This window comes from Numenius arquata, chromosome 11 (assembly GCF_964106895.1).
Source record: "Numenius arquata chromosome 11, bNumArq3.hap1.1, whole genome shotgun sequence".
NCBI lineage: Eukaryota > Metazoa > Chordata > Aves > Charadriiformes > Scolopacidae > Numenius > Numenius arquata.
The window spans coordinates 41,446,223-41,464,194 of NC_133586.1; the positions used below are offsets into that span (position 1 = coordinate 41,446,223).

General features: G+C 39.8%; 1 protein-coding gene across 1 annotated transcript in view; it reads left to right on the forward strand.

The window, feature by feature from the left end:
• The window catches only part of TRPC7 (transient receptor potential cation channel subfamily C member 7), a 181,778-nt gene that overhangs the window by 104,181 nt on the left and 59,625 nt on the right, over positions 1 to 17,972 (forward strand). Inside the window, exon 3 of the mRNA XM_074156134.1 lies at positions 8,556 to 9,333. Coding sequence (XP_074012235.1) covers positions 8,556 to 9,333 — 778 coding nt within the window. The remainder of the gene's footprint in view (positions 1 to 8,555; positions 9,334 to 17,972) is intronic.

The following is a 17,972-nucleotide window of genomic DNA, read 5'->3' on the forward strand; positions in this document are numbered from 1 at the left end:
TAACTTAGCTGCCTGGGGATGTGGGATGAAAGCCCTGCACCTGCTGTCTTTAAAGGTTTCGAAAGGCATGGTCTGGGATGCTCTTATAGAGCCACTACAGAAGCCACACCAAGCTCTCAGTTATCCCTGCTAAAATGCTCAGTGTCTGCACCCATCATTTCACTTAGGTGTTTCCATCAAATATCTTCAGCCAAGCTGATTGCACAGATTTGAGACTGAAAGTTGGTGAAAAATCTCCTCTTAATCAATGTCCTCACTTCACCCAGTGTTGTGAGGGAATGGGAGTGGGAGAACTTGGGGGCAAACCAACATCCTGCCTCTTGCTTGTGTTCCTCAGACAGCCCTGCTCTGCCTCCCAGTGTCACCACTCCAAACAGAGGGTTTCCTCCAGACTTAAGCTCCTGAAGACACGGCAGATGAGGTGAACTGGTGTTATTTGGTAATTGCAGTGGGCTTCAGGATGTGGCTGGGATCCCCACATCCAGGTAAGAAAGAATGGGTGGGGAGAGGAGTTGCAAAGATAGGGAAGGACTGGGAAGGTCATGGGCTTGCAGAACCATTTGTGGCTGGAGCTATGTGGGAGGCAGGAGAGTGTGGGGGGTTGTGTGGTGTCCCAGGAAGAACAACCTACTTTTACTGTTTGGGATGGAGTGCAGAAGGATGCACTGATGCTGTCGGGGGCACTTTGAAGTTGGTATTCTGCTGGCTCTCCTCCACCAAGCAAGAGAGGGGATTGATTGTATTGACTGATTATTTTGCATGTTGGTTTCATTTCTCCCCCCTCCACTATACACCTCCTTCCTTGGCCACCCCCTAAGAGACAAGCTCTCTTAGGGAAGGAAGAAAACGATCTCAACCTGGGCACAGCAGACGGGGAGAAGCGGTGCTAACCACTCCCAGCGGAGGGGCGGCACAGCCGGATGAGGCTTGTGAGGGGGAGAGCCCCCGACGGAGCCCCCCGCCCCGCCGGGCAGCCTGCAGGCAGCCCTGCCGTCTCCAGGAAGGCTCTCTCGCCACGCCTGCTCTGGGGCAGCCCTTAGGAGGGCGCAGGGGCACTCCCCCAGCTCCGGCCAGGAAGGGGGCGCGCCGAAAAAACCCATCAAATCCACACCTACAGGAGGACAACGGCGTGGGAAGAGAGGGAGGGAACACGGAGAGGACAACGCAACTCACATGCCAACCTCGCAGCAGGCTCTTCCTCCAGGAAGCGAATCCCCGGCGCTCCCGGGCAGCTCTGCCCCAGCGACGCGGAGGGGATAAGGATGAGACGCCGCCTCGACCGCGCCGGCGGCGGCTGCAGCACCACCGACAGCGCCCGCCCCGTCCGGCCGCGCTGAGCGAGGCTTCAGCACCGTGGGCAGCGACGCTTCAGCACTGGGGACAGCGGCCGCCGTAGCGCCATGGGGGGCCGCGCCCGCGCCGCGCCGCGCCCCGCTCCTCTGGAGTGAAGCGGACCCGGCCCCGACGCGCACATGTAAGCTGCTGCCCCTGCGGGGAGCGCTTCTGCCTATTCCAGAGCCAAGTCTCCTTTCAGCTCCTCTGAGAAGTGCCCCGGCTCTAATGCCCGTCCCTAGTTATGCACTGGGAAGTTTTCCTCGGGTTAGAGGTGTCTCGGTGCGACTCGGTCTCCTCCAAGCCTGAGTCCGGGCTGGCTTGAGTGAGGTGGGTGGCTGCGCGTGTAATTGGTTTGGCTTTCCGCCCTTGGAATTTGTGTAAACATGCTTGGTCTCGGTGTACCTTGAAGGGCTTGTTCATTATCGGCCACATGGTTTGGAGCCACACTGTTGTCTTTTTTGTTGTTGTTGAATTTTTTAAGGGTTTGTTTTTCCTGCAAACAGTGTGGCGAAGGTGAAATGAGGAAAAATGAGAGGTGTAAATACAGGACACTGTATCATGCCTGTTGCAGCTTATTTGGTCTGACGGTTGTCAGGAGTCCTTCCCTCCACGTTTTTTCTTGTCTTGAAATAACTAAGAAGTGAGCAGTAAAAAAGGTGCAGCACTAGGGAAAAATGAAATACAGCCAGAACCGAAATTACCAGTTCTTTTCAGAGCTTTTTCTTTCTCAATAGAACTGTTTGTTGAAAATCAGCGTTACACTGCCCCCTGCTTGCACATTTAGAAATATTTTTCGTTGCTCTCGTCACTAGTAAAAATTTATGAATGAACAGGTATTCCTCAGTTGTGTTCTCGGTATGATTTGAGCCTGAGTTTCGAAGTGCTTCAACATGGAAGGTGAATTATTCCTAGTTCCCTAAGCCAGATTAAAAAAAAAAAAAAAAAAAAGTAGGGCTCATTCTTGTCATGGCAGTTCATTTGGTGGTCAAACATGTTAATGAATGGACAATGGGAGAGAATGTAAAAATAGTCTTGATTTTGGTATATATATATCGCATGAGTTCTATGATACCATTGTGATAATAAATCATCCTCACAACCATATTAAGGGGAAGCAAGCAAGGAAGGAAGGAAAAAAAACCCAGTACATGTATTCTAAAACAAGAAGAAATTGAATTCAAGAACGAAGGTGATTTACAGTCTCTCTCTTGCTGTAAAAGTCTTGTATTGGTGCATGACATTGCTTGGAATGGGAAAGAAAATGCTGGTGCTTAGCTTATAAGAAGGGGGAGGGTGAGACAACTGAGAAGCAGTGAATGGGTTTTTGTGAAAAATACCTGGTAGAAAGCCAAATTCCATTTCCTTTCTTCAAAACACAGGGCAGAGCTGCTTCCTTTCTAACAGAGATCAGGGAGGACATGAAAATTTAGATACTGCTAAAGATTTAGTGCTCTGTCCTTAATGTTTCTAGGCTATTGGCCTCAGACCTTATGCTTCATGACAAGAAGATAATCAGAGTGTTAGTGTGTATCATTCATCAGCATCCTTTAATGACATGAGATGCCTGGTTTGTCTTCCCGAATGTATCTCACCCTGCCATTTCTTAAAGGGATTTGAAAAGGAGTGGTTTTGCTGACTGCACCTGTACTTCCACAAGGAGAGATGCCTGTTCGCAAATTTTGACCTTGAAATATCATTTTCTTTTCTCTATATAAACAATGGGAATGGTGGGGAGGGGATATTACTTCCTGTAATTGCTTAGTAGAACTATTTTGCAAGTGAATGAATATCGGCCTGAATAGAGCTAAAAAAGTCTAGTAATTGTCCCTAGATACGTACACAACTGTTCATGTAGGAGAAGGACCATGTTGCTAACAGTACTGAATTAGTGTGCTGGACATCCCAAGATTAAATAAAATTGTACTTAAAGCACTTGAAAGCATAGAAAGGTTTGGAATATGTTGCTGCTAATCAAAAGGCACCAACCAAAATGATACTGAGTTTGTTTTTCACATATTGCTGCCTTACTATATATACAATACTTAAAGCTTTTGCCTTAAGGGATAATATCTTGATTTAAAGTAAGATTTAGAAGGATATTTAAGATATCATAGAAAAAGAGGGTATCAGAGAGCTCTAGTAATATACGCCCATGCAACCTTTAGAACACCACAGTAGTTTATTGCATATAGGATAATAAACGTGCGGTTTGTGTTCAGTCTGTCCTCCTGACCTGAAGTCTAGAGTCTGCTACAAAATATGTTGCAATTTGTTTAACTAAAAGATTCAACATCCTACTACTTTTGCTCTGAAAAATTTGACTTACTCTTTCGAAAGGATTATTTTCTATATCAATTTGTGTCTGCTTGTAGAACCTGATTTCTTTAATTTTAATTAGTGTTTACAGCATGTCTTGAGGTTTTCTGTGTTGGAAGCTAGGTTTAATAGAGGAAAACAGTCCATTTGACATATAAAAACTGTGGCAATTCCAAAGAGGCCTCAGGGAGTCTGCAGCCTTTGTGTGCCCTGATTCTTTTCAGAAATATTGGTGTTAGTAGAAAGAAAAATAATAAGTAAAGTGTCAATCTGACAGTTTCTGAGGCTCTGCAGGAACCAAGAGTAATGCTTTCAAAAGGGCTTTCAGAAACTTAAATTTTCTTTTCAGCAAGAGAGAGTCAATGTCTCATCAAAGCCTACTCTGATGGTTTCTTTAGCCAATGTGGGACATAGTAATGGTTACTTATCCTAAGTTTCTTCTTTAGTTCCTGGACAAAGGGGGCCATTGAAAGGGCACAGAGAGAGACTCCTGCCAACCTCCCTCAACTGAGTGAAAGCAAACGCAAAGGGTTGCCAGAGACCATAGGTTCTTAAAGCTGCTTTGTAAATGCCCTGCTCAATTTTTAGGCTTCAAGACAAGTAAAGGTTGACATCACCTTACAATTCAAGAATTGTTGCAGTACCTAATACCCACTGATTTCAATACCTATTCAGACTTCAGATGTTTTAAAAACTCGAGCAGATTCTATTCAGCCTGTCCTACATGCTTTTAAAGTTCTGGTTCAAAGCCATGTGTAAAAACTCCAGTTTAGCCTCTTAAGGCATTTAGGACTTTGAACATTTTCTCCAAGCCTTAGCTCTAGGTGGTAGCCCTGCCCCTCCATAGGTTCTTGTGTGGGATGAGCGAGGCAGCAGAAGGTCCTTCATGGCATAGTCTGGAGCACTGCGGAAAGGGGAATCAAGGAGAAAGGTTGTTTGCTGGGGTGAGCTCAATAGGAAGCAGGCCAGTTTCTTTCCTATGTCTACATTGTCCTACATGTCTGGCACTCAGACTAGCTAAGAAAGTGTGGTTGCAAAACCAGAAAGTTTCAGCTTCAACAGTGTTTTCAGTGACACCACATTAAGAACAAATTTCATGTTACTCCATGTTCCCTTTTCAGATGTTGAGTGTCTCAGTGCCTAGTACCATCACTGCAAGCTGCAAGGACCTACTCTAAGCCACTTTAATTAGAAGCTGAGAAGCTCCCAGAGGATGATTTGTTAAGAGCTAAATCACCTTTCAGAAATTGCTATTCTTCTCCACTCACCACAGGAGTCCAGACATCTTATGGCTTCCTCAGCTGTGTAAAGCTGAATGCGCTTTGCTGCAAGCAGCACTTAGGGCCTGAAATTTTTGGTTTTCTTTTCCCAGAACATTTTCTCTCCAACAACATGGCATACATTGGCATTCTTTCCTAGAAAAACACAATATTTAATTGCAGTGCCTGATGAGTTTGATCACTAGCTGTCTCAATAAAATATGCAAATACAGAGTCATTTCGATGCAAAGCACCTTTAACAAAAATGGTAAGATAAATGCAATCAAGTTACAATTACTTTTTTTTAAGAGAGCACATTACACGCGCTCAGTAAATATGATTAGTTCTAAAACTGCCTGCACATAACTGAAAAGCAGAATAGAAAAAGGTGCCAAGTACAGTCATGACATTACAGTAGGATTCAGACTCCAAGATCTTCAGGTATTGCATATATTACTCTTTATACTACCACTTCTCTATCACGATTCAATGTTCAGGTCAAACATAATTATAACTTTCTTTTCAGAACAGGAGTTCATAGCTGAGCATTTCTCATGAAATTATTCAAAGTTAAAAGTATAATTTTTTATTCATCTCCTGTTCTCTATAAGGATGATAAGGCGCAATAGCTGAGATATTGATCTTCCCTGCTCATGAGAAAGACTGGAGGTCATAATTCATCTGAGGCGAAACCCTCTGAATTATGGTGCTCTTGCCCTTACCTGCAGGCAGTGATCAACTCTGTGCTGTAGGAACATCCCTGCAGAATAGTTATTGTAAGGTAAATGATGTATAGTGATTATCTTTTCAGAGGGCTGGTATGCTTTTCTGTTTCCTCAGTTTCTGATGCAACTTCTGTTGCTAGAAACAGTGTATGAAACCACTTTTCTCTCTGAATTGAAGAAAGTGAAATGAAGGTCCTTTTTTTGGCATGTTATCGCATATACAACAAACTGGTGGCAATTAGCTCTAGGCCAAACACTAACCTCCTTTCCTGGGCAAAAATCCTAGAACTGGGCCAATGGTAATATTTTATGTAGTTTTATATTTACTTTGGGTATAATGGTAAGGTTATCTGTCCCACCTGTGTGGATTCTCATTTAGAGGTAATAATAACATGTCAGGAGAGAAAAGCTTTCTAAGACAAAAAGAACAAGTTATCAAGAATTATATTTAGACATCAAGAAAATGTCTAATAGATTCCTCAATGCTGGAAATGTTCCATATTTCTGAGCTGCTTCCAGTACCGACCATTAAATATAACAACAAATATAAGGCTGCCAAATATCTTACCATACAATGTTTTTAGAACATAAAAATATGCGGTTTCTGAACATCAGAAGTGCCCGGTGGAATTCCTCCAGATTGAAGAAGCTTCAAGTAGCTGAACTACTACAATTACCTGCCCTAAAATATTTAGCCATGTGCAATCCTGCCTCACTCATGGGTCATCAGTGAGCAGCTACTGGAGGTGGATCAGTTTCCACTTGATCCCAGCAACAATTCCTTAAACCATCATCAGCTCATCTTTTCGAGTTGCTTAACATTATAAGAGGTTTAGTTTAACATCCAGGAAATCCCAAGACTGCAAATGTGTGAAGGGCTTTCTGGCACTATAAGTCCCCATTTAACAAAGTCAGAGTTCAGAAGTGTTTATTTTTATGTATAGTCCTTACTTGAACTCAGCAAGACTTCAGTGCAGGTGTAAAACTTAAATTCTGTCCTAAATAGCTAAGGACGTGGACTCCAGTTTACATAAGCATTTTTGGATATAGTTAAATACTTCATTTTGAGCACATGTTAGTCCTCTTGGCCTCACTGGGACTGTTTCTGAGATGAAAGCTAATTGCTGGGGACATTGTGTGTGTGTCTGGATGCATGTGCATATGTGTTTGCAAAACTTGGACTCCACTGAAATCAATAGAACTTGTACTATTGACTTCAAAGGGGCCCCAATTTTACCCCTTGCTTTAGAGACTTCTGTGTCCCTGTTAGTGTTAGATATGTTGACAGTATATTTTTTTTTAGCTGTTATGGTTTTCTCTTGAAGAAAAAGTAATGCAATCTTGGGAATTAATTTACTTAACCTTACCTCCCTCATTATTATTATGTCCCTCATCTCTGTGTACTTCTTCAACTTTCAACCACACTGGAAGGGATTAGTTTTAAGATTCATATAACACTTTATCTCTCAGGGAGCATGGGATGATATGTTCAATTTCTTCTAGTTTTTATGAAGTTGTTGTACGGATGCATTGAAGCTGAGGGGGAGAGGTTCGTAATTATGAACCTCACTTTCAACTTTGTATAGTCACAAAATTGCTTTCTTAGGATTTATTTAAATTTTAATGTAGCTGCTAAAATTTTGGTGTAAAATTTGTTTGAAACTCTGCAATACTAGCTTTCTGTTCTAGATGAGTAGGAAAGTGTTGAATTAAAATAATAGATAACATATGTATATGTAAGTTCCCTAAGAACAGCTACCTTGAGAATTTCTGTATCCTGGTACTTAAGGTATTTTGGGTGTTTCTGATACCCTCATTTTTTCCCACTTTTTTGCTTGATTGCCTTATGCTTTTCCTCTCTCAAAAACATATTATTGAAGGCACTGTTTCTGCTCCACTTTGTCTCCTGGCACCTTTCCGTCTCGTCATTCACAACAACTCTCTCAAACTCCAGTAGTATTTTTTCAGAGCAACACATGAACTTTTCATTGACTGAAGGTCAAAACTGACTTGGAGAACAGATGGAGCATGGAAAGATGAACCTTTGCCACCCACTGCGCGTTAACACCTGCTTATTTGTTACATCTGCCCACTGCAACTTAGAGGCTCCTGAAAATTTTACCCAAGTGATTTAGGACTTGCTATTGGACTGAGTGCCAATGCTTTTTGTGAAAGAGGTGTTATTTATACCTTTTTCCTCAGGCTGCACATTCTGTGGGCTCAGGATGGCAATTAACTCCACGTGCTTAGACTATAAAAGAGGGACTCTGATTTTGTTGAAATGCTACTGCAATAAAATGAAAAAAGAAAAATAACATTGAGATGCCACGGAATGCAAAGTGTGAATGTTTCAAAAAGACAGATAGATATAGGTTTTCAGTTATTTTCATACAACAGAATATGCAATATATTTATCCTTGTTACTCTGTGTTTAAAATTAGAAGCATGCTTTTTAACTTTATGGAAAATAGTTTATTGGCCTGATCCAAGGTCTATTGATGTGGGGAGTCCTGTTAACTTTCTTTACCTTGCCTTGCGCCCTCAAGGATAAAACTCAAGAGTAATTAGGAGAATGATTAAGCTGTGGATATCACCTCTAAATACTGTGTACTGAACATCTAAACAATAAAAATGGAAAACAATGTGCTAATACTGTAGGGTTTTTTTGCTATTTCTCAAGTTAAGAATATGCTGTGTATCCTTGTTGAAATCCAGAAGGATGTACAAGTCAGAAGAGAATCTGTCTGTTGTTCAGAAAAATAATTTTCTTTATTCCACATGTATCCCAAATGATTTTAAACAACTGGCTAAAAAGTTGGCAAGACCTGATCATAATGAGATATTTCTAACCTTATTTCAGGTTATGTGAGATTATGAATCTCCAAGAATATAACCAATGTTCCTTTCTGGTTTTCTGCAGGTTGAGAAACAGCAATTGTAAAAACATGCATCGAAGGCACACAACCCTTCGGGAGAAGGGCCGGAGGCAGGCCATCCGGGGCCCAGCCTACATGTTCAATGAGAAAGGCACCAGCCTGACTGCAGAAGAGGAACGCTTTCTCGATTCTGCAGAATATGGCAACATTCCTGTTGTGCGAAAAATGCTGGAGGAATCCAAAACCTTGAACTTTAATTGCGTCGATTATATGGGACAAAATGCGCTACAGTTAGCTGTGGGGAATGAGCACCTGGAAGTGACAGAGCTTCTCCTCAAAAAGGAGAATCTTGCTCGAGTTGGAGATGCACTTTTGTTAGCGATCAGTAAAGGATACGTGCGCATTGTAGAAGCAATATTGAACCATCCAGCCTTTGCACAAGGACAACGTCTCACACTCAGTCCCCTTGAGCAGGAACTGAGAGATGATGATTTTTATGCTTACGATGAAGATGGAACTCGTTTCTCCCATGACATTACCCCTATCATACTTGCTGCCCACTGCCAGGAGTATGAAATTGTTCACATCTTACTTCTAAAAGGCGCGCGGATTGAAAGGCCACATGACTATTTTTGCAAGTGCAATGAATGTATTGAGAAGCAGAGGAAAGATTCCTTTAGTCACTCTCGATCGAGAATGAATGCCTACAAAGGATTAGCCAGTGCGGCTTATTTGTCTCTTTCCAGTGAAGACCCTGTCCTTACTGCTTTAGAGCTAAGCAATGAATTGGCCAGACTAGCCAACATTGAAACTGAATTTAAGGTAATTTACCACCGTGCCTTTCTCCTTGGGCTGAATACATTCAGATTACTGTATGTTTTACATGTTTGATCAAGTTTTGGTTTGCCATTTGAGGGGTTGGGGGAGGAAAGAGAAGCTACAGAAACTGGCAGATGTGTTAACTATCCATAGATTCAAATCACTGTGCATTCTCCAGTTAATAAATATATGGAACTGAATATTGCATATTATAGCAGAGCCATCCTTACTTGGAGTCTTTATGTTGCACAACGTGATTGCTTAGAATGTCTAGTTTGCAGCAGGAATAAATACTAGATTATTACCAAAATGGAGACTCATTTTTTGTAAGAAAGGTAAGTCTTTTTAATTGAGCAATCTATTTTAGAGGCAGAGCTCTAGAGGTTGGTTTAATGGATTAAGAATCCAGCACATTTAGTCCTGTTACAATGATAAAAGGTATAAATTAAGCAGTTTTGGTTCTCTGTAAAATAACTGAAATTCCTTTGCATCCTAATGGTTTAGTACTGCATCTGTATATGATTAATTTAATGAAAAAGGAGGGGGGAATGATCAAGAGATTGCTATTAAGTTTATCATCATGCCAAACAACAGTGGAACTTGCAGAACTCTCTTACAAGTTATTCAAGACTCCCATTATCATAATGAGTTTGTAAACGTCCAATGTCATTTGCATTATTTTCCTAAGTCATTTACATGACATAAATAGCATTGTCTCAGTTTCTAAAATAAATTGGTCATGAAAAAACTAATTTTCAGTGGCTCAGTCATCAACATAAGACTGTTTTCTGACTTATGACTATTGCGCAGCTATAGTGACACTGGGGTAATAAAATCTATTTTGTGAATGAACTGGGGTAGGATGCCTGCCAGTTATCCACTATTTTTAATTTAGAAAACTATTCAAGTGTTAAAGCATCCATTTCAGGATTTGTAGCTTTACTCTCTCTAATTTAAAAGTGACAAGAAAGCACGTTCTCACGCTGTTGCCTTTGAAACCCTGTAGTAAATCTCTAACAGGAAAAAATACCCAAACCGCTGAGCTCTTTTGGCAATAAAATTAGGGCAAAAACTTGCAAACTCATTTTACCCATGCAAATCAGAATTGGAAGGACATGACAATTTAAATGGGAGTTTTTACTTGCATGGCGTTCAGTCCTAGTAAAGCCACCTCGTTGGGTTCAGTGAATCTAGCTGCTGGAGTGATATTACTCCAGTGTGAAAGCACTGCAGGGCCACACCCACAGTTAACAACATTAATATCTCATTAATGTTCCAGCTTCTTTTCTGTAGAAAAATGTATGTTGTTTGGAGCATGAGCCGCCTCAGTATTGCATGCCTGTCGGTTCTGATAAGTGTCTTGCTGCAGAAAAGCAAACCTATTCCTACCAGAATCCCTCCTTTTTTTCACAGAGCTTCCAGCATGGTCTAGACTGGCACTGGCAGGTACATGAATCCTCCAGGAGCAAACAAGCAATCAAATGTTAAATACTCTCATGGTGGTTATATCTCCCCAGCATTGGCAAATGCATGCGAGTAAATCAATACAGGAAAATCATTAGAAGCCCTTTGCCAAATTACTATATTTCCAGGAAGGTTTTCCAATTTCATTGCCTTATTGGAAGGTTTTGTGCAACACACATCTATGTATGTTAGGGAAGAACCTCAGAAGCGCCCAAATTCAAAGTTGTCATATTCCTTTAGAGTATTAATGCTTCCAGAAGTAAGAAACATCTCAAGATTATAATGTATTCTCTCTGTAGAAAAGAATCTGATGTATGTATTTATGCAAAAATATTTATTCTTATTAACATAATCAGTGTGATGTGGAATAGGGTATTAATAAAACAGTAGGCTTTTTTCACAGAATGTGACATTTTGAGAATTTGTTTCTAGAGATGGATGTGATTGTTGAAAATGTATTTAAGAAGCCCACAAATGATGAAAATTTATGGAATCAGACAAACTCCAGAGGACACTTTTTTGTGACTTAAAATAATACTTTACTAGACTTTTTAATTTTTATTGCTAAAGTTCTGTAATTACAATTGGTGCTCAACAGATTTATAAAATTATCACTTGGGATTATTTCAGAGTAGTTATTTATATGCAATTTTAGCAATACGGTTCTCAGGAGGTACAAAAAGTCCTTGAAATGGAAGGACTCAAGTAACATTTTAATAATGTAGGTGGACAAACAGTAATTAAGGGTTAGATAACCTACCTCCGAAGAAACTCCTAGCATGAACTAATTAAAATATAAATGCAGTACCTCTCACCTGCTGCTTGCTGCCCTAAATCTCTTATGCAACAGCACCATTCAGCACATCAGACTGAGGAGCCAGTACATACACTATGTTTTTAGACAACATGAAATTTTTTAGGTGAGTTACGTCTTTGTACAGATATGAAAAGTGAAACAAAACAGCCATTTGAACCACTTTAAAGAAGAAAAGTTGCATTAGCTGTGGTTGGCCACAGTTTGGGAGAGTGAAGACTACTAGGCGAAAATAATTTTATCAATTCTTTTTTACAGTGGCAGAAGCTGAGTAGATTATTCTCACCCTAAATGGTTAAGATTCAGTCATACAATGCAGTTCTTCTGAAATGTCTTTGCATAAGCATCACACATCACAAAGCAGGTGTGGGAATGTTGCGAAGGTGAAAATGGGAGTCTGAACATATGCTAGATCATGCTGCTGGCCTTTAGCAGCTTTTCTGTTGGCCAATCAATAGGTCTTTAATAGCAAGAGTAGATGTTCTGGCTATCAGTCTGGAGCGGATATACTGCCCTATTGAAATCCTTTCTTGATGTGTTGATTTTGGCTCAAAAGCAAGGTCAAGACAGTCAGCTACTATGTGGCTTCCCACAAGCTGAAAAGAATAATAAAAGTGAAGGGCTGGAGCTGGAAGAAAGAGAGAAGGTGTCAAAACTGATCAATGTCGATAGTTTTATTTGAGCAGGTACTCTACTGGGGTAAATCAGTGCTTTTTCACTGAAGCTTAGATGACACCATAGAAGATGAGGATCTGTCCTAGTATTTAGAACAAATGTATAGTTTGGATCACTGTTCCTGTGCCGTTATTTCAAATAAATATCAGCTTTTCCAATGTTTATTGAAGAGAAGGTTTTAAAAAATGTGGAATAATGTTACATTTACATAGAAGTAATTTTGTTTTTTCCCTTAAATTCTCCAGTGCCAAAATCTTGCAAAAATGTCTTCTTATTAATGGGAGAAAACAAATTGCTTTGAAAGATGTAGTCCACAAGTCTAGAAATAAATAATCTCCCTTCACCAAAATAAGACGAAAAATATTGAACTGGTTGTTTATACTGAAAATAATGGCAATGTGCTTGCATTAGACGTCCTGGCAATTAACCTAGAAACAGGGTGGGTAGAAAATCCTTCAGAGGTGGATTCTTGAAATTTCAGAAAAGAAAGAAGTAAATGTCAGAGTCACTGTGCATGTCTGTAGGTTTTTATGCAATAATATCCTTCCATAGTGGAGGCAGTAAAAGTTGAAAAAACAACCTTAATTCAGTGTTTTGCTATTTTTGTATATCCCATTTGAAAGCTCAAAATTAAGAACCAATTCATGACTTTCTCATTCTTTCCAGTTTTCATTTTGTGTTAAAAAATAAAAATTTAAAAATGGACATCCACTGGAGCAAGTGAAATACATATCAGAGGCCTGATTTAGTCCACTGGGTTACACCTTTGATCTGTATTGTCCTTGGAAAGAGAGAGGAAGAGCAGGGAACCTTCCCCACTTTGGGGATTAGGGGGATCCCAGCTCTGCTAGGCTGGAGTTATTTGTTTTCTCCCTCAAAACAGTTTCATCTTTTAATCAGTGGACTAATGGCTGTTTTCCACCCTTCAGGGAAAACTACAAATCACATTAAATTTGTCCTATATTTCTGTTTTAATTTTACTTTTGATTTTTAATTGAAATGAAACCCTCAGTTTCCCACCCAGTTGTGCTTACAGTCTGCAGAAGCATGCTCACTAATGAAATGCCATCTTGGATTCTAGGCAAATTATAGCTTAATACCTCCCAATCAGTTTATCTATGTTTTATACTGTGTTAAGATATTTTACAGCTTCCAAGTAGAGCTGAGTGTTAAACACAGCTGACTTTAAAAGGAGATGTTACACATCTGAGGCTACTGGACCATGCTGCGGTTTTACTCAAATTGAAAAAAATCTGTGTACATTCCCATTTCTTTCAAAGTTGGCAGACCTTGGGTCTGAATCATAAAGCAAATAATCCTTCTCTTATCTACCAGTCTGTTCTGGGTATTTTTTTGCTCATGCAAGAAAGCTTGATGTCACCAGGATTTGTCCATATGAACAAGTCATCACCCATGAGCCAGGCTGATGAGAATTGCTCACCTCTTTGGTCCAGAGAAATCAATCTTCCCTGTGTCACCTTGGTGTGAAACCATATGCAGATGTCTTCACAGTTACCAGCTGTCCACAGCCAGATGTCTGATTTCTAAGACTGGAATATTAAAAGCAGAGTCAACAGAATCATTTTCATATGTCCATCGAACTCCTTAGGAGATTACATTTCTAGCAAACAGTCTGCGGGAAATGCCCTTGCGACTGGCTTTAACAGCAGTACTAGGCTCATTATTACTATCCCTCTCCTGGAAACAGTGAGTGAAACACAGATCAATAGCTCTGTTTACTTTTTTTTAAAAGATGTGACTGTGCACTCCTGTTTCTGCTGAGACCCCACTCTATACCCAGATCTGTTTCACAGCTTTGCACGCTCTCAAATTAGACTACGTGCTTGTGTATGTCAGGAAATGTCCTTGTGATGAAGACAATCAGCTAATTCATTCCATTTAGCAATCCAGACAAATTAAATTATAGAATCACAAAGGAGACTATGGAAAGATCTCACCAACTGTAAGTGGTAAAAAAGATCTCACCTCCTGTTGATTAAAATGTTACTGAAGGCATGATCAAAACCAACATCTGGAAGACATATGGTGCATGGTCTTTATCAATCCTACTAACATTGTCAGTTCATTTACTACAGCATAACATATTTTGTTTCTAAATTATATGCCTCTTGCTGTCACTTTTTTTTAACTGTTGTCCTTTCTCTAAAAAATGTTGGGAACCAAAAGCAGACTCTAGCTGTGGGCCTGCTCTTATGTGCAGGTGAGCATCATGTCCAGGATCAGCTGGCAGATGGACTGCAACTGGCTGCGATGCTATTTGTGGGGAGTGATGGCTTGTGTGGCAGCAAGTCAAGTGTGTAGATGCCTACAGAGATATGCCTGCTAGGAGCTGCTTGTTGTTTCACTGGGGCTGCAGTAATGTAAAACAGCTGAGGCTCAATTCCCTAAATTCTCACGGTGCTGAAAGAGTGGCAAAAGAGCCCTGGAGACTCAATGACTTCTATCTGTTAAGGATGACCTGCATTCCTGCAGCACAGCTCTTGCTCCAGTAAGTCAGCCCCACCTTTTTTCTACCTAAACATAAATTGTTAACTTCACAGGATGTACTTGGCCTACACTTTTTTAAGAGAAACGACCTTGTAAATTTTCTCAGTATTTCTGGATTTATCTCTGAAAATGAGAAATGGAGACCAGATCTACCACTTTGAGGATGACACTGTACTGCTGTTGCAAAGTAATGAGCGCTGGTATGTCTGGTTATATCTTGCTAAGAAATTGCAGCTTTTTAGGGTTTGTGGCTCTGTAGCATTCAAGAAAACCTCCTAATCTCTTCATTTCTCATCTGCAAATCATAGGCATTACTGAGGATAAATACATCAGAGATTGTAAACTTTCCCCACGTTGATTGCTAAATTTGGTGAAATTTTATTTAATGAAAGAAGTCTAACCACTCAAGCCCAAAATAAATATTTTGGGTTTTTTTGTTTTTTAAATTGGTAAAAAAATAAGAAGAGATGGTAATAAATATAACGAACATAAGATATAAAAATTATATGAAGACCTAAGAAAACTTGGAAAGATGAGACGACTGCAAAAGATGAACTCCATGGTCTTTACCGGGGAAATATTTTGGCATAAAAAATACACGCTCCATGGAGTTAAAGAAATCATTATTAGACTATTGCTTTTGGAGATGAATGATAAAAAAATAAGAAAGGGCAGAAAACATTGGGAAGCAAAATATCAGGCAGGGGAAATATTTTGTGAGAATGGATGACAGCAGTGAACTTGAAAAGAGAAAAATTCTTGAAAACCATCAGGCTGTAAACTGGTAAGACTGTACTTGGAAACTGCTTCCTTCCCAAACTGAACAAACTCAGACTTGTTTGCTCTCAGGGCTGATGGATTGGAGATAACACCTGAAACTCATCTCCTATTAAAAAAAGAGATTGCAGTGGGAACCTCCCTAATTAGCCTCATGAACACTCTTGTAAATCAATCACTTAATTTTTCCGTTCAGACCCATTCTTCCTTGAGTGATTCTTTTATCCCTTCATAGTCTCTCACCTCAACATACACTCTGCCAGATATCTCGCTTCTGATATGTTTGGGAACACCTTTTTGAGTCATATTTATTATTTCAGCAAGGTATTCTTTGAGGCTTTAGTGTTTTTTATCTGGCCTTACTTTAGGTTTTCATTTATTTTTCCAGAATTTCTGTTCTTTTCTACTTATTTCTTCCAGACAGGACGTGTTTTGTAGATAGATGTCTTTTTATTTGTGCAACTTCCTTTTTTTCTGCTGTTACACTTTGCTGGGTTTTAGGAAGACAGAAGGGAACTTCAGAAATCTGGCCTGGTAGGCAGAGTGCATTCACTCCGTTTTACTACTGTTTATATTTTCTCCTGCACGAGTATCATAAGTCTTACCTAATTGCTCTTTTGAAAATTAAGCATCACCATTATATATAGTTTCGAGTATATGAATGGTTGCTATTCTGAAGTGATTATTTCTTGCACCAGGTTCTGTATAGAGAAGTGAAGCAACTGCTATTTCTCCTCCTGTGTGTTTTCTGACAACCAAAAAGCAGCTGCTTGGGAGTGAAAACCACCTCTTCCCATTGCATCCTTTTCCTCTGCTACCTTTTCTGATTCTCATTGGTAACTTTCTAATTGAGAACGCAGGCCACTGGGTTATTCAGCTTTATCCCAAATTAATGCCTGGCGACAGTGGGCTTTGATGTGGCTGGGCCAGAAGATCCCTTTCAGACCCTTTTTGTGTTGCAATTTATGTTCTAATTAGCTTGTTCTCTGTTTCTTCTGTTGGCTCTATGCTACTTCAGTACCTTTGGCTTTTCTAAGGGAGATCCCTGCTGCCTTTGAAGTCACCTTGGTACTCAAAGTCAAGAGGATGACTCACTTTTTGATTATTTTTTTTTATCTAAATATGCATGATACCTGAGAAAGAACAAAAATGTATACACTGTTAAATACATTTACACTGCTAGTGCACAGCCAAGAGTTGTGCAATTCTGTAGAAATCATGAAAACTCCTGTTTCTAAAGATAGGTTAGTAATCGATAATCTTTTTTCAAGATTTTTGGATATGAACTTTTCCAGGTCAGTCTTTATTGAGAACATTATTTTTTCTTAGAGCTGGGGCTAGGCATGTGGTTTAGTGTTCTTTATCCTTAAAGAAAAGGAAAATTTCTTCTTTTTTTTTCCCCTCTCACCTAAAAGTTACTTTTCTCTACTGTCTCAAAAACATGTGCATTTAAAAGCTATGATTCTTTTTGCAATTTTCACTCGTGCAAAGCAAACACATAAGCAGGTACAACCAATTACCCAACTGATAATACAGGAAAGAATCAAATCCCAGTAAACCAGGAAAACCAATTCCCTATTATTAAAATTTTAAGTTCCTGTTGGAACAAATCTGGTATTAAAATAAGAGAGGAAATTAAAAGTGATCACGGAAACAGCCTGGGAGAAGGAGAATGTATTTAATCCTTGTAGTGAAATTTGTATTTGGCTCACTGAGTGAGACTCACTCTGTACATGAAGGCTCATTCCCCATGCTGTTCTTTTTTAGAGACAAATCCACTAGTAATAGATGCCACATTGGGTTTGTCTCGAGAACTAAATTAATTAATTGCAGATATGTTTTGCATGGATGTGTAGCAGAGACTGTGACAAATGGATGTTGAGAACCCTCCTGGCCTTAAAAAAAACCCAAATTTGTGACTCTGCTATTGTTCTCTTTAAATATTTATAAATTAAGAAATATCCTCTGTATTTTGAGAGCTGTTATTGCAAGTGCTCTTTCTATGTCTGTTCTGTGATTAAATAATTTTCTGTCTGGCATGTTGCCCAAGCAAAATGGTTCTGAAATGTTGCATGAGAAGAAAAATCTCCAAAGCTTTTCAGAGTGGTTTAGAACCGATGCCAAAGCTGTGATGCCTGGAGCTATCTTGAAAAAAATATATTTGTATCTGTGAATGTGAAGGTATGTTAACATCTGTCTATGTCTATTCCCAGTAAAACAGAGTAGTAGATGCTCTGATTCATAGTGAAGGGTGTAACTCAGCCATCTACAGCCCACATCTGCACCTGGAAAAAGTAAGACCATTATTCGTGAAAGTTGTAACTCTAGCAACAGCACTAGCCACTGAGCAGTGGCATAAAATTGGATCCTGGCCACTGCCTACAAGGTCATTTAACCTACTTTA